At 37.8% G+C, this 22,516-nt stretch overlaps 1 protein-coding gene across 4 annotated transcripts in view; it reads right to left on the bottom strand.

Annotated features, from left to right (window-relative positions):
• Positions 1-22,516, bottom strand: part of ZFX (zinc finger protein X-linked) — a 57,532-nt gene that overhangs the window by 23,457 nt on the left and 11,559 nt on the right. For 2 of the 4 annotated variants that reach the window (XM_055337843.1, XM_055337846.1), the window contains exons 2-3: positions 11,283-11,371; positions 7,827-8,396 (exon numbers count right to left, since the gene is read on the bottom strand). In XM_055337843.1, the coding sequence (XP_055193818.1) occupies positions 7,827-8,396; positions 11,283-11,343 (631 nt within the window). In that variant the 5' untranslated portion in view covers positions 11,344-11,371. Of the gene's footprint in view, positions 1-7,826; positions 8,397-9,978; positions 10,043-11,282; positions 11,372-17,866; positions 17,916-22,516 lie in introns of those variants that run through there. The other 2 variants (XM_055337845.1, XM_055337847.1) reach the window with 2 other exon arrangements.

Raw genomic sequence — 22,516 nt, 5'->3', positions numbered from 1 at the left:
TCTGTCATACTTTTATTTAACCAAACTAGTTTAAAGAGTTCTAAGTTTAAATTCTTTGCTATAATTTTTCTTAATTCATGTATTTTAAAACTGCTTAACATAACTGACAGCACATATTTTATTTAAATGTGTATTAGAAATGAAGCATCATATAGGTTTACATTAGAAAAGAGACTCTATGGCTAAGTGTTCAGTTTTTGACAGGAAGGATCCCATGTTCCAGAGGCATATTAGTTGTTTCCTTTGATGTTACTATAAAAGATAGACAAACATACCCAAGTATCCTTTTTTCCATAAGAACATTTTATGTTGCCATCACTTATTGTGTTATACCTTTTAAAACTGAATTATGCATTTTCGCCTAGGCTTAAAAATTTAGACTTTAATATTTAGGGTAGTAAATTTTGCAAATTCACTAAGTACTCTGATAGCACAGAACTAGTGTAAGGATAATCAATGAAACGGAGTTAAGAGTCCAAAAAAATAAACTTCTCACACTTATAGTCAATTATTTTCAACAAGAGTGCCAAGAACATCCAATGGGTATAGTTTTTTTTTCAACAAATGGTGCTGGGACAACTGAATATCCACATGCCAAAGAATGAAGTTCGCTCCTTATCTACCTCACACCATATATAAACTCAAAATGGATCAAAGGCCTAAATATAAGAACCAAAGCTTTATATAAAACTTTAAAAGGAAACACAGGTGTAAATCTTTGTAACCTTGCATGAAGCAACAGTTTCTTCAATAGGACACCAAAGCCACAGCAACAACAAAATATATAAATTGGACTCCAAGATTTAAAACTTTTGAGCATCAAAGGACACTCAGAGAAGTGGAGACTACTGACAGAATGGGAGAAAATATCTGTAAATCATGTATCTGCTAAGGGATTTATATCTAGAATATATAAAGAATTCTTTCAACTCAATAATAAAAAGGCAAGTAACTCAATTTAAAAATGGGCAAGGCATCCGAAGAAACATTTCTCCAAAGATCATGTACAAATGGTCAGTAAGCACACGAAAAACCACTTCACATCATTAACCATCAGGGAAATGTAAATCAAAACCACAACAGGATATTGCTTCACATCCACTAGGATAGCTATGATTAAGGAAAAAAAAAAAAAAGACAGTATTAACAAGTATTACAAAGGGTATGGAGACACTGGAACTCTCATACACTGCTGGTGGCAATGTAAAATGGTGCAGGCCCTTTGGAAAACAGTCTGGCATTCCTTAAAACATTAAACATAGGAGTTACCATATGACCCAGCAATGCCATATATAGAACATATGTCCACAAAAACTTGAACACAGCCATTAATATCATAGATATGTAATAGCTAAAAAGTAGAAACAACTTACAAATGGACTAAAATATATGCCCTGAACACCCAGAAAATGGAATATTCTTCAGGAATAAAAAGGAATGAAGCAATCAAACATGTTGAAAACATTCTCTAAGTGAAAAAAGCCAGTCACACAGATTATGTATTATAGGATTCCACTGATAGGAAATATCCCTAATAGGCAAAGCTATCTAGGCAGAAAGTAGATTAGGGGTTGCTTAGATCTGCAAGGGATAGGGATGGCTGATGGGGGTGATAGCTAAAGGGTATGAAGTTTCTCCTTGAGGTAACTAAAATTTTCTAAAACTTGATGGTTGCACAAGTTAGTCAATACACTAAAAACCTATGGACTGCACACTTTAAATGAACAAACGGTATGACAAATGTCACATGCTGTTATGTTATGTTAAAGCTGTTACCAAAAAGACTAACACTTAAATTGAATCTAGGATTAGAAATACCTAGCTCCTGCTCATCTTCTGTTCTAATTAAAAGACATGGAGATGTCAATAAGATCTAAAGAGTAACTTCTTGTTGACCATGTTAATATCAGAGGCACCCTGAGAGTATTTTGCTTCCTGCAGCTGTTGTAAGGCAGTGCCTGACTCATCATCATCAGAACTTCTCCAACTTTCCCTATTGTACAAACTGATGTTTGACAAAACAGCATCTTGACTCTACAGCTGCAAAGTGAAACTCCAGGAGGCTGAAGACCACTGCAAAGAAATTAGGGATGTCTGGCAGCTGTCTTGGATTAAAGGAGAACTAAAAAACAACTTAGTTAACAAATGGATGACTCAAACATTCCACTTCTCAGAGACTTAGAAAACTCAAGTGCCATAAAGCAGTACCACCATATCTAGCCTAATCAGGACCAAGTGAGAACCAATAGGTTTCGGTAGGGAATAAATGTATTATTAATACATTCGATGTGGCACAACATCAAAAACTTGTAGCTATAGCCTTCATATATCCAACAAATATTTATTTCACACTTAATAGGCATAGGGTTTGATGGAGAAGATACATCAATGGCTAAGATGTAGTGGATAGTTCCTATTCTCAAGAAACCAACCATCAAATTTAGAAGCAATCTTAACATCTAGACTGCAAAGATGAGATAAAGAGGTCATCCTGGCCTCAAAGGCAGCTCTACTGTGACAAAGAACATTTGTGTCTATATACATTATCAGGACACTATAAAGAATGAAGATTGCTACTTCATCATTTTATTTTATTTTTCCATCATCATTTTAAACAAGACCTTCAGAGGGAAGAAATCTGCCAAGACACTAAGACTTTATAAAAGCTGTTTATTAGGCTCTTAGTTCCAATGACTTACTGAAATTTTTGACAAGTATTTCAATGTGTGTTCACGTTCTTTGACTGATGAGGTGATGAACAAATATCACAGGAATTCAGAGATACTACTACCATCTCTCATCATGCTGTTAAAGTTAAGTGCTAATAATGGCATCTCTGCATTCTCAATCATGGAGAAAATCAGGCCATAGTTCCTCTATACACTTATCACAAAGTCTTTGTCAATTCTAAACTTCTGAAATCAATATAGGTTTTAAGTTGAAATGTAGCACTGGGAGGCAGAAACAAGAGAAATGGTAATTAATTCTAAAGTATTCAACTGGTGTGATTCCAAACCAGAAGTAAATTAAATTTTTTAACATGACCATACTTTGAAGGGAAAAGGGATGATGGTGTGGAAGGTAGGAAAATGAATGAAGCAGTACCTACAAAAGGACAAAAGATACTACCAAAACTCACCATCCCTAAACCCAATTTAAAAGCAATCGGGGCACCTAGGTACACAGTCGGTTAAACATTCTACTCTTGGTTTCGGCTCAGGTCTTGATCTCAAGATAGTGAGATTGAGCCCCATGTTGTGCTCTGTGCTGGGCATGAAGTCAGCTTTGGGATTCTCTCTTCCTCTCCCTCTGGCCCTCCCATTATGCTCTCTCTCTCTCTAAAAAATAAAGCTTTAAAAATTTTTTTTAAAAAAGCAATCAGAAGGAGCCTCGGTGCCCATCGAAAGATGAATGGATAAAGAAGATGTGGTTTATGTATACAATGGAATATTACTCAGCCATTAGAAACGACAAATACCCACCATTTGCTTCAACGTGGATGGAACTGGAGGGTATTATGCTGAGTGAAGTAAGTCAATCGGAGAAGGACAAACAGTGTATGTTCTCACTCATTTGGGGAATATGAATAATAGTGAAGGGGAATATAAGGGAAGGGAGAAGAAATGTGTGGGAGATATCAGAAAGGGACACAGAACATAAAGACTTCTAACTCTGGGAAATGAACTAGGGGTGGTGGAAGGGGAGGAGGGCGGGGGGTGGGGGTGAATGGGTGACGGGCACGGAGGGGGACACTTGACGGGATGAGCACTGGGTGTTATTCTGTATGTTGGTAAATTGAACACCAATAAAAATTAATTTATAAAAAAAAAAAGCAATCAAACCATTTCATTATAGTAAAATAGGGGGATTAGGTAACACGTCTGTGTTCTTTGTATTCTTTGAGTTTGGATGTGACATTCTATTTTAAAAGGAAAGGAATGACACACCTGGGTGGCTCAGTCAGCTTAAGCATCTGCCTTTGGCTGGGGTCCTGATCCCAGGGTCCTGGGCCCTGAGGCCAGCTTCCTGATCAGCAGGGAGTCTGCTTCTCCCTCTACCCCTACCCCTGCTCTTGTGTTTTCTCTCTCTCTCAAATAATAAATAAAATCTTAATTTTTAAAAAAAATCTAGTATATTATGTCAACCATTACTAAATCAACTTATAGTGTTTTTTTAATGACATTCTTGGAGGGCTAGACTTCCTAAGAGAGTAATAAAGGCAAGAGACAGTATGCAGCTAAAGGTCAAACCAAAGCCATGTATGCATTTTACTCCTCAGCAAACAAGTTTAAGTGAAAAGAGAAGTCAAGGAGAACCAACAGTGCTTTCTCCTAAATATTTCTCCAGATCCTCTTGCTCTCATAAAGCATGATGAACACAACCACTTGCTTTCTCCAGCCTTGCCTCTAGGTTGCCTGGTTTTGCAAGAGAAAATCTGGCAGTCTTATTTTAAAATGGTATTTTCATACTGAATGGTGCATCTTACATATAAACTTCAGACTCCGAATCTCAACCAGCCCCTCAATGTAGCTAAATAATCTATCCTGTAAGTTCTTAAGCTTCCTGCGCTGGTTCCTCCCTTTAATAATAAGGCTTTTCACCTTTTCAGCTGTATTCTTCAGCTTTCCACCCAACCTCTGCAGTTCCTTCTATATTGGCAAGTGAATTTGCTGCACAAAGAAAATCACTCTCAACATTTAAAAAAAATTTAAGATTTTAAGTAATCTCTATACCCAATGTGGGGCTCGAATTCACAACCCCACGATCAAGAGTCGCATGCTCTATCAACTGACTACACACCAGGCACCCTGCTCCCATCATTCTAAAGCTCCTTTTACTGCCTGTCTTGGACAGGGTACTCACTCTTCCTCTCTAGGCCTCATTGGACAGTCCCCCTCTGCTGCCCTGGACCTCATTCTCTGCCCCCTTCTCTGGAACTGCTCCATCTGGTAACCTTTCCCTTGTCTTTAGTCTCCATCCAACGGTTTGTGCCTGCACCAATAAGACTATAAATATGCTCAACACACTTTCACTATCCAACCAAACATCAAAAGCTGTACTCTTGCCTCTTTTGTCCCTTCACTGACCAAAATGGCCACTTATAAAAACTGCTTCACCTACTTCACTTCCACCAAACTTCTCAATCCATTATGGTTCATCTCTTCTATTTCTTCTCCATTGGCCATGCTTTATTCAAACTATTTTAATTAAGATACCAATGATCTCCTAATTGCTCAATTAAACAGTTCCACTCTCTCTACTCAGTGATGACACTTCCAGGAATTCTTTTCATCTTTAGCAGTGTTAAAAACATTTCTTTAAAGATCTTTCTCAGGGGCGCCTGAGTGGCTCAGTGGTTGAGCATCTGCCTTTGGCTCAGGGCACGATCCCAGGACCCTGGGATGGAGTCCTGCATCTGGCTCCCTGCAGGGAGCCTGCTTTTCCCTCTGCCTATGTCTCTGCCTCTCTGTGTCTCTCATGAATAAATAAAATCTTTTTAAAAAATAAAGATCTTTCTCCTCCTTCTCTTCCTCAAACCCCCTGATTTTCATGGGCTCTTCTACTCCACATACTTATTAAATACCCAAAGGATGCATACTTGACACTCTTATTCTACAAGCACTCGCTGAGGAACCACCACCCACTTCCACATAGGATACTATCTATATTCTGTTGTCCCAAATTTCTTCCTCGAGCCACAACTCTTTCAAAAGCACCGAATTCGTATTATCAACTACCGAGAAAAAATATCCATCAACCGTCCCCAGCAAGCAACTCAAACTTCTAACAGGTTCTAAATCATATTCTTTCCACCAAATCTCCTCCACTTCTTAGGTAATAGCATGACCAGGCACCCAATCCTCCAGGTAGAAAGCTTAGGGTTGGTCCTCCATGAATTCTTTCTCCCTCAGATCCCCACTCCTATTCTGTTATGAAATTTCATCCATTTTACTTCCTAAAAACTCTCTTGAATCTAGTTCCCCGTTTCTGTCCCCATTCCCATGAAAGTACTTAGGATCTTCTTTATCTCATAAATGAACCATTTCAACTACTCTCTACTACTAGTCTCTCCATCTCTTCTTATTCTGTATTACTACCGAAATTATCTTGCTAAAATAAATTCAAACTTCAAATGGCTACCCTATTTTTCCCTGTCAGATTGGCAAAAACCAAAAAGGAAAGTTAATATCCTGTGTTGGGGGACTCCTGGGTGGCACAGCGGTTGAGCGTCTGCCTTTGGCTCAGGGATTGATCCCGGGGTTTAGAGATCGAGTCCCGCATCAGGCTCCCTGCATGGAGACTGCTTCTCCCTCTGCCTGTGTCTCTGCCTCTCTATGTCTCTTATGAATAAATAAATAAAATCTTAAAAAAAAAATACCCTGTGTTGGTCAGTTGTGGATGGAAATGGATCTTCTCATAAACTTGGTGGGGGAGTTATCATTAGGCAAAATATTGAGGCAATATCACCAGAGTTATAAATGTGTATACTCTTTGATCCAGCAATTCTATTTCAAGAAATTTGTTCTAATCAATTAACCAGAAAGTACACAAAGATATACAAGTACATCCTAAAGTTCCCATCATTCCCAGCAAAGGCCAGGACTTTTTAACATACTAATACAATTTGCCTGGAATGCTCCCTCCCAACTCATGCCCCTCTTCACCTGGTAAAACTAGTACTCATTCTTCAGTACAAAGGTCAGCAACTCCATCTTGTCTCCACAGCAACTTGGTCACACCTCGGTATTTCAGTGCAACCTATCTTTATCTCCTGCAGTGAACTGTAAGCTCTCTACAGACAATGGTTTTCTGTATCTTTTTTATCACTCATCCATATCTGCACTACTTAGAACAATGTCTAACAAAGAGTAGGGAGCCCAAACACATGCGTTGAACGAAGGCGTTTTCTTCCTCTTCACATAAAGAATTCTTGGATTTCCAAAATCTGGAACTTTTAAAAGGTATTTCCTAAAATGCTGGTGGACTCCAATATATGCTATGTGAAATTCCTGTATTATAATAGATATTCAAGCAAACCAAATAGTCTTGTGGTTTTAGGTAAGCAAATAGTCTGAGTCTTTGTTTGAAGTTTAGTTCTTAAAGGCACAAGAATCCCCATACTGGGTCAGCACTGTGGTCTATCCAATTGAGGATTTTATCTCTGAAAGTGGCATCAAGATATATATTGTAAGAAGACACAGCTATCCTTCCAGACGTTAAGTTAAAAATGTACAAGTGTGTTCCAAAACATCTTACTTTTCTTCCATACCCTACTATGAGTCCATCATACTTGAAATCATGTTTTGGAATCAATCATTCAATGTTTCAACACTATGCCAGAGCTCTTTTCCATGCTATCTGATATATAAATGGCATTTTACATGTAAGTAGAGTACACAGGTAGTAAATAAGTTAACACTGTACATCCATTTACGAGAACATAAGTAGTTTGGTTATACATTTTTTTCTAGGTTGAACTCCTTTTTAAGAGGATTCCTAATTCTAATAGAGGCTCGTAACAGCCTAATCACATCCTTCATGATTTCAGAAAGTTCAGTTCTACTCCTTTACATCTTTTTGTTTCTAGACTGAAGAAATCTCATCTTTCTATTGTGTCCTTATAGAGAAACGACTCTTTACTCTGCACCATTTCACTTCTCTTAATTTTGAGTAATCTTACAGGCTCCAAACTGAAACAACAATGCAGGTAGGTCTATGAAATTTAGTTTAATTTTATAGAAGTCAAGAAAATTTCACCCCTGATGTAAGTTAGGAAATACAGCCTTCAAAAATACCTTTGACAATCACTGTACCCCAAGACTTACAGGAAATCATAAGGTAGTCCTCACAGTTGCTTTTGTCATCATCTTGCTGGTCCACAGGGATTCCATTGGCATCTATGACTGCTTCAGAGGCACAATCTGCTACCAATACTTCTTCTGAAACGACATCTGTTGTGAGAGGATCGGTGACGATTTCTGCTTCTACTACACTGTCATGAACCACGTGTTCGACATGTCCAACATCAGACACATGTATAGATTCACTCGTCAAGACGTGTTCTGGCATAGACATTGAGGCTGAAGTAATGTCAGAAGCTAAAACATCATCTGGGACTGTGCAATGTGCTAAAGAAACTTCTTCGGTTACATCTGAGTCCAGCACTTGCTCAGGAATGATGACCGTTTCAGATACATCTGCTTCTTCCATGATATCGGGGCACTGAACATCTTCTATAACAACATCCTCAATTACATCCTGGATTACAACTGAGTCTGGGTCATCAGGAACAAAGTTATGCACAGTTATGTCTGAATCCACAACATCTGAAACAAAAACAGTTTCTTGTACTTCCACAACAATTTGATCACCGTCCATGTGTGTAGCATCAGCTCCTTAAAAGAAAAAAAAATTAAAATCACAAATTTTGGTTAGATGTGCATGACTACCTCGAATAATATAAATGTTATTTAATTCCTACCAGTAAAACAGACTAGCTCCTCAGTTTTCTTAAACATTAAGACAGATTAAAGAAGAGGGAATCTATTTTTGAATCGTATCAGAAACAAAAATTTTTACTACAAGAACTTTTATTCTCATTCCAAATCAAGTGATAGGTATGGAAATACAGAAAAACAAAGCAACTGAGCCAGTCTCTCTCTCTCTCTCTCACACACACACACATCATGAAAGTAAAAATTTCAGGCTCACTAAAGTTAAACCTATATGCATAGGGATGATCATAAAAATAAGTAACTCAAGTTCAGGTGACAAATATGCCATTTTTCATTATATGTGTTTTCATTTGTTTCCTTCTTGCTCCATCTCTTTCTCAACTCATACTTTTTCTTCTTTCCAGCTCTCACATGTATCTCTTTTACTTCCCTTCCATTTTTACCCCTTTTTTCCCCTTTGTTCTAGAACAGTATCTCACCAATATCCTCCATTTATGACTATGGAAATTTAGAAATTATCCTCTGAATGTAGGATATAAAACAATCGAGGCATAAATGAAAAGAGGGCCACAGTTACAGAGAAAAGACAACCGGCTAAGGAGTCTCTGTGGATAGATGAGATGCCTAAAGTGCAGCTGCTCCGGGGCGGTAGAGGCCAGGGTTAGCTGGAATGGGGCCTGCCCTGACTTCACCAGGGTATTCCATCTCCATCCAGCCTCCTCCTGTCTCCCCATATCCCAATTTCCCAGGCAGCTCTTCAGAATATAAGAAACCTTACTTTAGTGCACTCTGCAGTTAAGGAATAAAGGTAGAGGGTTGAATCAATTGAAGCCCCATTGAGATTAAATGACTTCACCAAGATCACACAATTTGCACAGATTATGGTGCTCTGTAAATATTAATCTGAATGAATGTCACAAATAGGAATCAAAATCAAATACCCTTGCCAAAAATAGAAGATAAAAGAAAACAAATCCAGTATCTTGGATCTTGATCTAGAAAAAAGAAAGTTTTATAGAAGTCTTAACCGAAAACACTATTCTGTTGATTAGTGCTTCTGGACATAACTCAAATCAGGCTGAGTCCAAGCAGCTGCCTAACTCAATGACTGTGTCACTGGCTAGGTCCTCAGAGACATACGGCTTTGTTTAACAAACACAAATGACCAGCAAGGGCCAAAATATCATTTAAAGTACAGGAATTCTTATAGCCAGTTAATATCCATTTTAATTACATCTAGAAATAATAAAGAATATGTTCGCTTTAATTTCTAGGGAACTTCCACAAAATGCTTTATACTCCTTTGTTTTCCATATTCTCAATATTAACATCAGCAACAGATCATTATAATCTCCATTTTGTAGACATAAAGATGAAAGCATTTGGTGGCAAGAAGACTAGTTACAAAATCTAAGAGAGTACCATTCACTTATTCGTTTTGTGACCTTGGGCAAGTCATTTAACCTCTGAGTTTCGGTTTCCTCATCAGTAAAATGAGGACAGTAGTATCTGCCATGCGTACCTCACAGGACTGTTGTGATGATCAAATGGGAATGTATGGGAAGTGTTCTGAAAAACTGTAATGAGAGGTTTCATTATTATTAGGACAAGAAAATGGAGGCCCTGACAGATTAAGTGACTTGCTCAAAGATAAACAAACACCATAAGTGTTAACAATCAGGGCTAAAATCCAGTAAACCTTAAATCCACCACTTAGTCCATAACCCAGGCTCACTTGTGGCAAGATTAAGCTAGTAAATAGTGTGCGTTCTTCTCCAAAGAGCTTAGTCTTTCAAGCATGTTAATTATACTCCATGTTGTAATGAAGAGAGAATTATACCTTTGCATTTATCATTATCAAACAAAGTTACCAAATGTAAACTAAAAGACTATTCCAAGTTGTTAAGAAAAATACATATACCCCGCTGGATTTAGAGATTGAAGAAAAAGTTAAAATTTTAAATCATCAATATTTTATTTCCTGATAAAGCTAATCATTATTTCTTTAATATACTGCAAGATCATTTCACGTCCAATGGAAAATAGTCAAAGTTTTATTTGTAAGGGTAGCTAGCTAATGTGACAAAAAAAACCATTTTACATTATTAAGCCTAGCATAATCACTTTGTAATGTTAGACAACTGGAATCATAGATAATCTGAAATTACGAATACATTTTTTTCTATTTTTAGAACTTCATGAATTTAATAGTCTTGGTAGTTTGGAGAGTGAGGTCAGACTCCATCTTCCTGAAGCAGAGGGCTCCTTTTGTCACCTTGTGAGAGACAGGGTTTTAAAAGTAGGATGGGGTCAGAATGTGGAGGGCCTGAGTTTATACTTTACCTGTTGGGTAATGGAAACCAGAGACATGACACGATCCACATGAGAGTTTACAATCAGTATTCTAACTGGCGGGCTGGACAAAAGAGACTAAGGGTAAGGAAAAGAATTTAAAAGTAACCGCAGACTAAGAAGGAGATGACAGAGCCTGTCTATGGGAGAGGCAGTAGAATGAAGAGTTATAAGCAAGAACATTTTCAAAGGGAGAAGTAACAGGACTTAGTGCTATAAGTGGGTAAGATGAGAAGAACTGGAGAACACTGGTGTTTTGATACTGCTGCTGTTAAGGAGAAAAATGTGAATGTTGGCTGTGAGGGTAACACATTTTTGAGGATGGGAATAATAATATGCCCCCTTTAACAAATGTAGGCTTGACAGGATAAAAGATACCTAAGTGTGAGTATCAACATGAGAGTCTAGCAATTCGTCCACTTGATAGCCAACTCCAAGTTTGGTAGTTGGGAAGCAGAACGACCCAAGTTATACCTGTTGCATCAAAAAATGAGTTTGGTTCTTGTGGTTGTAATTCAAGTCCATCTTCATCCATGGCCTTTAATTCTCATCAGTCACAGCTCCTAAATCAGAAAAACACATAAACCAAACATTACTTTCATATCATGTACTAAAAATCTCATCATATTTACATTTTTGAAACACTCAAAATTATGTGACAGATGAACACCTATCAAAAATTTATCTAAAATGAAAGAGAACTTAACTGATGTCCAGTGATATATGGGCATCTGTATGACAAGGCAAGGCAGATAAATAAGTCAGCTGTGCCTAGCTTTTTAATTAAGATACTGCTTTCACACACTAGGTATACACATATTGATGAATTTTTTAAAGATTTATTTATTTCAGAGAGAGAGAATGCAGATCAAGGCTGGGCAAAGAGAGAATCTCAAGCAGACTCCCCACTGAGCATGGAGCCCAAGGTCAATCTTACAACCTGAGATCATGACCTGAGCTGAAATCAGGAGTTGGACATTCCCATCAACTGTGTCACTTAGGTGCCCCACACCTTGAATTTTGACACAGGTATAAACCCATATAATCACTATACTACCCAGATCAGGATCTAGAACATTTCCAGCACCCTAGCACTCTTGTCTCCTTTCAGTCTGTATAACACATATTCCCAGAAGGGTAGCCAGTTTTATTAAAGTTCAATTTAAACACACTCTATAGCTTACTAGGGGGAAATCTCTGCATGATTTTCCTATGACTTCTCTAAATTTAGATAGTCTGCTATCTTTCAACCAATACATTGAACAACTGTAAAAATTCAAAATGCGTAACTGTAGTAAACACCCTTTGGGAATTCTGCCTAACTTATACTGACTTCCCTTAACTGACCCTCTAATCTAGAGAAGTCAGTTCCCACCGTGTATGTATGCTCTCCTGGCCACAGCTGACTGGCAGTAGGTATAAAGTAAAAATAAGTTCATCTGTGAGCATAACAAAATCAGTCCTATCCCTGAGAATCAAAAAACCAGGAGCAAGGATCACTCTTCTCCCCACCACTACCGCCCTTGGTTTTAACACAGGAGATGAGGATGGCCATTTTCCAACTTCAGGTTAGACTAGGGAGATAAAGTTTACAAATAAAAAATAAAAAAGAATCCAGTGAATGTCCAGAGAAACAAAGTAGAGGGAACAGGGAGGGGAAGGTTTACTAATAGCTTTTTAGCTCCTGGCTCCAGACCTTTCTGAAGTCCAGCTCCAGAACCTTGTTGCCCTGGATTTTTTTCAAGACATCCCAATGACCTTAAAGCTCCCTTTTCTACTTAAGCCCAAACTTACGAAAACAAAAAAAACCTCGGAGGCTAGGTTGCTCAGTGGGTTAGGCGGCTGACTCTTGGTTTCTGCTCAGGTCATGATCTTGGGGTCCTGGCATCGAGCCCCACATTGAACTCCTCTGCACTCAGCAGACAGTCTGCTTGAGGATTCTCTCTTTCTCTCTCTCCCCCTTTGTTCCTCCCCTTGCTCGCACGCATGAGCTCTCTCTAAAATAAATAAATCTTTAAAAAACAAACCAACAAAAAACTTAACCAATTAAATAATACACTAATACTAATCAGGGATTGTGGTTTACTTTTGTTCTAAATGCTGCATAAGCCATTTCCCTCATTGGTTTCCTTATCTCTCTCACTTTCTAATCCAGCCTAAATGGTACAATTAGATGCATCTCTCTTTAACTTTTATCATTTTTCACTGATGATGTAAGTGCTGAATGCTTACTAAAATTTCAAATAATAGAAAGTGTCACGTCTTTTTTTTTTTTTAAGTGTATTATTTTAGTAATCTCTACCAACATGGAGCTCAAACTCAGTCCCAAGCTCCACTGACTGAGCCAGCCAGGTGCCCCAAGAGTCATTTTTCTAAAGCATCAGCTAGATGATGTCATTCTTCTGTTAAAAAATATCTAATGGCTCCCTGCTGCTTCCAAATAAAGTTCACACTCCTGCCATCTTCTAAATTCCGGCCCCAAACTATCTTTCCATCATTCTCTCCCCTAACTTCCCTTCAAGAATCTTCCCCAACCACCACATGTACACACTTCAGCCAAACAAAAACATCCCATGTCCCCTGATAAGACCCCAGCTCTACACTGAGCTCAGGATTTCTTCTACCTGGAACACCTTTCCTTTATCATCTCTGCTTGGACCTTTTCTTCAAGTACCTTTCCCTACAAAAAAAGAAAAAGCTGCAAGTAGTTTCTCCTTCCTCTGAATTTCTACAGCACTTTTATCCTTTTTCTGGTTTTACTTGTTTGCAGTATTTATTTATATAGGTCTTATTTTTAGATACTAAACTTACATACAAATACTTCTTAGATACCCATGAAAAACTTGAACATTAATGTAATAAATAGATTTTCAACATGTCATCTCTGAGACATATTCTTTTCATTTTCAAGGAAGGACATGTTTCATGTTATTTATTCAAACTGCTTCAAATTAAAAGAAACAACAAAAAGATTTTCAGCTATGGAAAATGGAAAGCATACGTGCTCTAAGTTGTCAACTGTTCTCTCCCTATTAAAATCACCTCTGGCCAGGGGCACCTGGGTGGTTCAGTCAGTTAAGTGTCTGTCTTCGGCTCAGGTCATGATCCCAGGGTCCTGAGACTGGGGCTCCTTGATCCTCTCCCTCTGCCTGCAGTTCCCTCTGCTTGTGCTCTCTCTCTCAATGACTGATTGATAGATAAATAAATTCTTTTAAAAAATAAGTAAAATAAAATCACCTTTGGCCATGATTCTTTCTTGTCTCACCTCTTTAAAAGTGTAATTACAAAATGATAATAGTAAATGAATCTTCTAAGCATAATGCCACAGCACTATTTGAAATTAAGCCAATTAAGAGGGCAATAAATAGGATTCGTTAATGTATTAAGGCTCTCTCTCTCCAATTTCCCTACATAACCCCAATCCCATCAGCTCTAAGAATTCTCAACCTGCACACTAAACTCCTTTGCTAGGTATTCTTCCTCCTTGGCTTTTCTACTAGAGTTTGACAATCAATCCCCCGGATCCTAAAACTCTCTCCTTCCCTCATTTCTCTTCTCACCTTCCCAACTGTGGGTTACTCTGTCTTCCCACTCCTTACTGCAGCCCAGGGAGATACACTCAGCCCTCTTCTCTTCTGCTTTTTATTCCATAGTTTCAACTACCATTTACACAAAGATGAGTCCCCAAATCCACATACTCAGGGGTAGCACCTAACGCTTCCATCAGACTGCCTGTGGAATATTTTCATCAGAATAGAACCCTGCTTTCTCCTGACATGACCACTATGGCCTTTTCCTTCTTCCCTGCTTAAATTCACTCAGGTTGTCAGACCTTCTTCATTTCTTCTCCACAACCTCTCAGGAATCTGTCCCTCTCTTCATATTTCCACTATCACCACTCACTCTCAGCTTCCTCTTTCCTGATCTCCACCCTCCCACCCCCGGTCCAGGGGATGAAAACAGCCTCTCCACTGGCTCTTCTGCTCCTTGCTGCCATTCCCGCAACAAATGACAAGGAAGCCTGTTACTAGTGAGGGCTGGGGCCAAGCACTGAGGAGGCATTCCTGCAATCTGCCACACACTGATCCCTTGAAGCACCACTTTGATCATGGCCCAACTCCCTTGCTCAGAAAGCTTGTAGTTCCCCAATATGCAAGGTGCTCTAAAATATTAACCCCAGCTACCACAACAGACTTATTTGCTGTTATTCCCACCATTTTACATCCTATCCATTTATTTTCTAACAGATATTCTGGCCCAAATGGAGAGTATCCACTCATATTATTTTGACTTGGGTGAGCAGTAGTTATTAAACAGTTATGACTGATTATTTTTAATTCTATCCTGTCCCCATAAAAACTTAAATCAGGAAAAAACATACGTTGTACTTGCAAGCAGAGATGACCATCCTTCAACTTTGTAACCCTTGTGGGGTTAGAAGTAATTCTGACAAGCAGAATGAAACCAATGTTCTTAAAACAAAAGCTACTTAGAAGAGTTCTCTGGATTGCCATTAAGTAAGAGTGGGGAATGCACACTAATAACTAACTGCAATTGCCCCTGTCTTTGCTGCAAGAACCAAGCACAGAGATCAGCTGAATGTGGAGACAAATAAGCAGAATGGTTCAGAGAACTGAGACTCTAATAGTGTGGATGAACAGATCCTAACGTTTTGTCCGATTACCAAATGTCCTCAAAAATACTTCTGGGACCTGACTCTTATCTCAAGGTCAGTAAAACAGTTCCTTCCCAGTTGCAGAAGTCATTATCTTAAACACGGTGTGGAAGAATTCACAAGAAGAACATACAGTTTTAAGGGAAATAATGGTTTGAGAGAAACTAAAAAAATTCACAAAAATTTTCTTCCATTCTTTGAAATGCAGCAATAAAAATACCACATGAAATTAATAGGTATAGCAAGGGCATTTATCTAAAATTAGGGCTAACGAATATATTTCCGTCTTGGATCTCTTGATACCTAGACATTTTGATGATCTTTCTTTTGAGCAAGTTAACAGGGTGCTTACACATTCACTTTGCTTTTTGCAGCTATTACATATGCAAGAATTACTTCAAGAATTACTTTCTGATTTTGGTTTCCCAAAAACTCACTGCCTTTTGATTTTATGACTCAAGTCTAGTTCTTCTCCCTAAGTCAAATTCACAGAACTAAATTGTACTATTCACAGTAAATCGAATTGCTCAAGCTTCAGGAAAGGCAGATGTATCTCTAACAGAATTCTTTTTCCTTTTTCTTAGGTAAATTCTACCCTCAACGTGGGGCTTGAACTCACAACCCTGAGATCAAGAGTTGCTTGCTCTACTGAGTCAGCCAAATGCCCCAATGAATCTTTCCTTCTTTTTAAGACTTAATTTATTTGAAAAAGAGCGCACACACACAAGCAGGGCAGAGGGGCAGTGAGAGAGCGAGAAGTAGATGCCCCAATGAGCAGGGAGCCCGAAGCAGGACTGGATCCCAGGAGCCTGGGATCATGAGCTGAGCTGAAGGTAGATGTTTAACCAACTGAGCCACCCAGGTGCCCCAGAATTTTTCTTAGAGCAAAAGTGGAACAGGTGAAAATTTACATTTAAAGTGTAATTAACATCTTCCCTCCTAAGCTATATTTCTTTCCAACTTTTCCCCCGTGTTCAATGTTGGCCATTATTTCTTCAGATACCCGATTTTCAAGTATGGAATTATGCTTCACTTCTCTTACCAATTCAGCCCTTAAATTAGTCTCTAAAGCTACCCACTCTTGAATTTATCAAGTCCTTTTTATTTTCACTGTTATTTCTAAAAAGCTATGGTTGTCTTACATCCAGAACCCAATGGGGCCTTTCCAATTAAAAAACTTGAGCCCCTCTAGGGGGCACTGAGCTGGCTCAGTCCTAAGAGCATGCAACTCTTGATCTCAGGGTCATGAGTTCGAGCCCTATGTTGGGCGTAAAGCTACAAATAAATAAATGAATAAAAGACCCAAGCCCTTCTTGACCTCAAGAAATTTCCTTCTGTTGTTTCTATACTTCCATTTTCTCTGTTCATTCATATTAGAATTTCTATTAAATGATATAAAGAATCCTAAATCTAGCCTTCATGTTGCTTTAAGTTTTCTTTCATATTTTCTTTCTACTCCATTCTCAAAACCCCTAAACATTTTTTTCTAAACTAGCTAATTTGATCTTCACTCCAGCTCCTGAATTTTTATCTAAAAGGTCATATTTTAATATCAAAATAAACTTAGTTTCTTTTTCACAGCCATCTTTTCTCCTTTTTTGGGTGGATACAGGATTTTCCCAACTATCTCTAAAGATATGAAGTTAACTCTGTATTCTAAATTAAACTGCCTCCTCTGTTGTCTCAATCAGTTGGATTTGGTGCCTCTTTCGGGCTGTTGATTTTCCTCAAAAGCATGATTCTTCTAGATTGTCAATTCATATCTGTAGATGAAGGTCTAGACCAGAGTTACATTCTGATAGCTGGGCTGTATTTCCTCAGTTCAAGTGAGAATCCCTGTTTGCCTAGCAAAGAACCTAAATTATGACCACATTTAGAGGTCTAGAGTCTAGAAGAATGAAGTCAGGAAGAGAAAAGAACCATGTAACCAGCTAGGCTTTAATGGTGGATAAGCATTCCATTCTCCAGGTACTGGAAACCCTCAGGTTAGCTACAAGCCACCTAAGGCACTGCCCCTTTCTCCACACAGTATACCCACTTTGGAATTTCCTACGGACAAACTTGTAAATCAGAGAGCTGAATTTCTAGCATTATCTCAGGAGGAAAGTCACACTAGAAGATATCTATACTGACAAACAAATGACTTTGCTTTTCATATCTTTAATTGCTTGGCTATGCCCATGGCTTGCTCTCTCTCCTGGGACACCCAGCACCTAATGCTTTTGACATTAGGGATAATGCAAAATGAAATTTTGGATGGTCCTTCCAACTTTCTAAATAAGGCCACAGGTTCACTAAGCTTTCTAGGGTTCTGCCATTAAATAATTTCCAAGTACTTTATTCAACCAAAAATTCATCATATTCTGGTTTACAAGTGACATACCTCTCAGGGGTTTTTTTCTCTGGATTTATTTTTCTATTTCTTCCTCAATCTTGAAAAGAAAAAAAAAATGTAAATGTGTGTGTTCTCTAGTCTATCTTCAATTTGAAGTCATTATGAATTTGCATGTATCAAAACATGGAATTATATAAAAACAAAACCTAGAAGACAGAAATAAAAGAAAATCACTAGTAGTGACAAGTTATAATTCTTATCAACATTTAACAGATCAAATACTCAAAAACTAAGGAAAGAGGGGCATCTGGGTGGCTCAGTCAAACATCTGACTCCCGGTTTTGGCTCAGGTCATAATCTCAGGATCATGACATCTAGCCCCACACCTCAGGCTCCACACTTAGCTTGGAGTCTGCTTGGGATTCTCTCTCTCCCTCTCCCTGCCTCTCACCCTGCTCTCATGCACACACTCTCTTAATAAATAACATCTTTAAAAAAAAAAAAAGAAACCTAAGGAAAGAGATGCATATAATCAGCAATATTAATAGCTAATTAATATTAGCTCTATTTCAAATTCCATTCCTATTGAATATTTTGTTTTCAAACAGCCTTGCCTTCTGTAACAATAAGAGAAAATGCTTGCTGTTGTAAATGTCAGAGCCCTGTCCTTCCCTGCCCTGTCCTACTTGGAACTTCTGTACACTTGCTCAAAATTTCAATGCCAAGTTTTTGTTACAGATTAGTTTTTTCCATAAAAACCATCCTGAGCCAATCAAGAATTTAACAGTTGTGTTTAAAGTCTAAGAGTTTGAACTTTCAAAACCTGTTAAAATTTGGTCCTAATATGGTAAGTCTTCTCAAAGCCTTATTTTTCCAAAACCTGGAGATTAAACTACATTGTACATGGAATAGTTAAACAAAACTGTGTGTGGGGAGGCATTTTTAAAAGGTAAATTTCTGTCAAATACAGTACATGATGAAGAAAGATTGGTATTATCAGACACTGTTTCCTCCCCTTTTCCTTTTTCTTGCACTTGCCATCTTTCCCAAAACTGGGCTTTTAATTCATCTCTGAACTGACTATTCCTGTAGTTGTTAATTGACGGTTTTACCTATCAAATTCCTTCTTAATGAGTAATGTCTCCTTATATTAGAAAATCTTTCTGCTGGTGTATATTTTGTTTTTTTTTTCTTTTAGATTAAAGCATTCTGTCATGTTACTTCATTCAAGCTAGTAAGTACTCTCCTTAGTTTTCTAGTAACTAGTTTTATAAATATAGTTTTATAAATCTGTAATACATGTTACAGCTTTAGAATTTTTAAACTATTTTAAATATTCTTAAACTATGAAACTTCTTAAAATTAGTCTTGTCAGATCACCAACACAATAACTTAACTAATACTTATCCTATTTTTCCCTTCATCTGCATGAACACATGCTTATTATGGTTTTACCTAAATACATTACTTTGGGTCTGCAAGGTTCTGTAAACTCAGTGCTGACACTAACAATATTCTCTGTATGTGTTAAATACTGGCAAGTATATAACACTAGGCTTTTCAAAAACCACAACAAAATTTTTAAATTCACAGTTGCAGAATTATGGACTGTTTTTATATTGATTTTTTACTAATACAATTAGTAGTATGTTTTGCACCTATAACTTATTAAATTCTTTAATAATTTAAAAAAAGGCACTTGGGTGGCTCAGTGGTTGAGCATCTGCCTTCAGCTCAGGCTGTGATCCCAGGGTCCTGGGATCAAGCCCCGCATAAAGTTCCTGGCAGGGAGCCTGCTTCTCCCTCTACCTATGTCTCTGCCTCTCTCTCTCTCTGTCTCTCTCTCTCTGTCTCTCTGTCGAGGGGAGAAAAGGGGAGGGGAAAGATGTGATGAGGAACACCTGCTTCTTATATGAGTAATAATGGCATGCTCCACTGAGTATCAGCTCCAGGTTAAGTATCAGCAGCATTAATTCCATGATCATTATCTGGAGCAAAGTTAGGGAGCCAGCTAATTTATACCCCACCAAAAGAATCCAAACCTGGCTCTTTTCAGAAGTTTGGGGAGACAGTAAAATACTATTAGATAATAATCTGAAGGGGGGGTGGGGACTGAGAGAAAGCACAAACATACATAATTTGCAATGATAAAGAAAAAAATTGAAAATCTTGTAAGAAAATAGCCTATAATTCTATGCTAGCACACTGAGGGGAAATGTAAGTTACCATTATTAACTCAATAAAGGAAAACCCAATCACCATGAAATTGGGGGAAAAAATTCTTTAAATAAAGGAAAATTTTATCCTTTCAGAAAGCTCTAAGTTTTCCCCAAAGCTATCTGAACTATGCCAGAACAGAAAAGCTTTTTCTCTTACAAAATTTTGGCTTAAAAAAAAAAATGTAATCGAACAACAAACTTCATTAATTATGAATCCCAAGTGAAATGTTTGCAAATGTGATCCATCATGTAAACACACACACACACACACACACCCCTGGACAAACTATGGTCATTCTGGAATTCAAAGATGGAGTCAAATAATGGCCTAAATTAACAAGTCAAAAAAGGAAAATCCCAATATTCTCAATAGATGCCAAAAAGTTGAAATTCAACATTAATTTCTGTTGTTGTTATTTTAATTTTGGTAGTATTCTCTCCAGGTTTGGGCAGGGATATAATTTAATAATGAATTAGAATGTCTCCTTTTTCGTCCCATTCTGATTTCCCATACTCTGAGAATATCTACTTTATATTCAAAACTGCTCAGTTAAATTGTAATAGATATTTTTTATTTTTTTTTAATTTTTATTTATTTATGATAGTCAGAGAGAGAGGCAGAGACACAGGCAGAGGGAGAAGCAGGCTCCATGCACCGGGAGCCTGACGTGGGATTCGATCCTGGGTCTCCAGGATCGCGCCCTGGGCCAAAGGCTGGCGCCAAACCGCTGCGCCACCCAGAGATCCCCTAGATATTTTTTTAAAGGTTTTAAGTAATCTCTACACCCAACATGGGGCTCAAATTCACAATCCCGAGATCAAGAAGAGTCACATGAAAAAAAAAAAAAAAAAAAGGAAGAGTCACATGTTATTGACTGGGCCAGCCAGGCTCCCCAGAAAGATATTTTCTTAAGAGTTAAAAAACACAATAGGAATGGGGGGGGGGGGCTGTGTGGCTCAGTTAAGCAATTGACTCTTGATTTTGGCTCATATCATTATCTCAGGGTTGTGAGATTGAGCCCCGCATTGGGCTCCATTGTGGGTGTGGAGCCTGTGTAAGATTCTCTCCCTCTGCACTCCCCACTTGTTCTCACTCTCTCTCTCTCAAAAAAAAAAAAAAAAAAAAAAAGACAAGGACACCACACCCATTAACACTACTATTAAGATTACATAGAAATTTATAGCCAATGCAATTAGGTAAGATAATAAAATACAAGATATAATTATTATTTAAAATAAATTTTACTTATTTATATATGGTCTACCTAGAAAATCTAAAAGAATCAACTGAAAAACTACAATCAGTATAACTTTATAAAGTGTGCTAGTGTAAAATAGACTTGAAGACAAAAGCTTTCTTATGTAATACATTTAAATTCCACTGATAAAAATACCTGAAAACTCTGTGATTAAAAAACACAAATGTATAGATAAATCAATTTTGCTCTTCAAACCCACAACTATATTTTTTGACAAATAGGGACAAAGCAGGAAAGAATATCCAATGGGAAAAAGATAGTCTCTTCAACAAATGGTGTTGGGAAAACTGGGCAGTTATATGTAAAAGAATGAAACCAGACCACTTTCTTACATCATACACAAAAATAAATTCAAAATCGATGAAAGACCTTAATGCGAGACCTGAAACCATAAAAATCCTAGAAGAGAACACAGGCAGTAACTGGTTGACATAGGCTATAGCAACTTCTTTCTAGATGTCTCCTCAGAGCAGAGAAACAAAAGCAAAAATAAACTGTTGGGACATGATCATAATAAAAAGCTCTGGACAGCAAAGGAAACAATCAACAAAGCTAAAAGGCAACCTACAGAATGGGAGAAAATATTTGCAAATAACGTATTTGATAAACGATTAATATCCAAAATATATAAAGAACTTACACATCTCAACACCTAAAATATAAATAATCCAATCAAAAATGAGCAGAAGACATTTTTCCAAAGAAAACATACAGATGGCCAATAGACACATGAAAAGATGTTTAACATCACTGATCATTATGGAAAATACAAATGAAAACTACAATGAAAGGGGTGCCTGGATGGTTCAGCCTGTTAAGTGTCTGCCTTTGGCTCAGGTCATGATTTCAGGATCCTGGGATCCAGCCCTGCATCTGGCTCCCTGCTTGGCAGGGAGTCTGCTTCTCTCTGCCCCTCCCCCACACTTGTGCTCTTGCTCTCTCTCAAATAAATACACAAAATCTTAGAGAAAAAAAAAAAAACTACAACGAGGTATCACCTGACAGCTGTCAGAATGGTTAAAATCAACAGAAGAAACACCAGGTTTAATGAGGATGTGGATAAAGGGGACCCCTCTTTGCACTGTTGGTGGGAATATAAACTGGTACAGTCATGGTAGAAAACAGTATAGAGGTTCCCCAAAAAGTTCAAAATAGAACTACTCTATGATCCAGCAGTTGCACTACTAGGTATTTACCCAAATACAAAAATACTAATTCAA

This window comes from Nyctereutes procyonoides, unplaced genomic scaffold (genome assembly GCF_905146905.1).
Source record: "Nyctereutes procyonoides isolate TBG_1078 unplaced genomic scaffold, NYPRO_anot_genome, whole genome shotgun sequence".
Classification (NCBI taxonomy): domain Eukaryota; kingdom Metazoa; phylum Chordata; class Mammalia; order Carnivora; family Canidae; genus Nyctereutes; species Nyctereutes procyonoides.
Note: the sequence above shows the minus strand (reverse complement) of the source record. Positions and strands in the feature narration are given on the sequence as shown.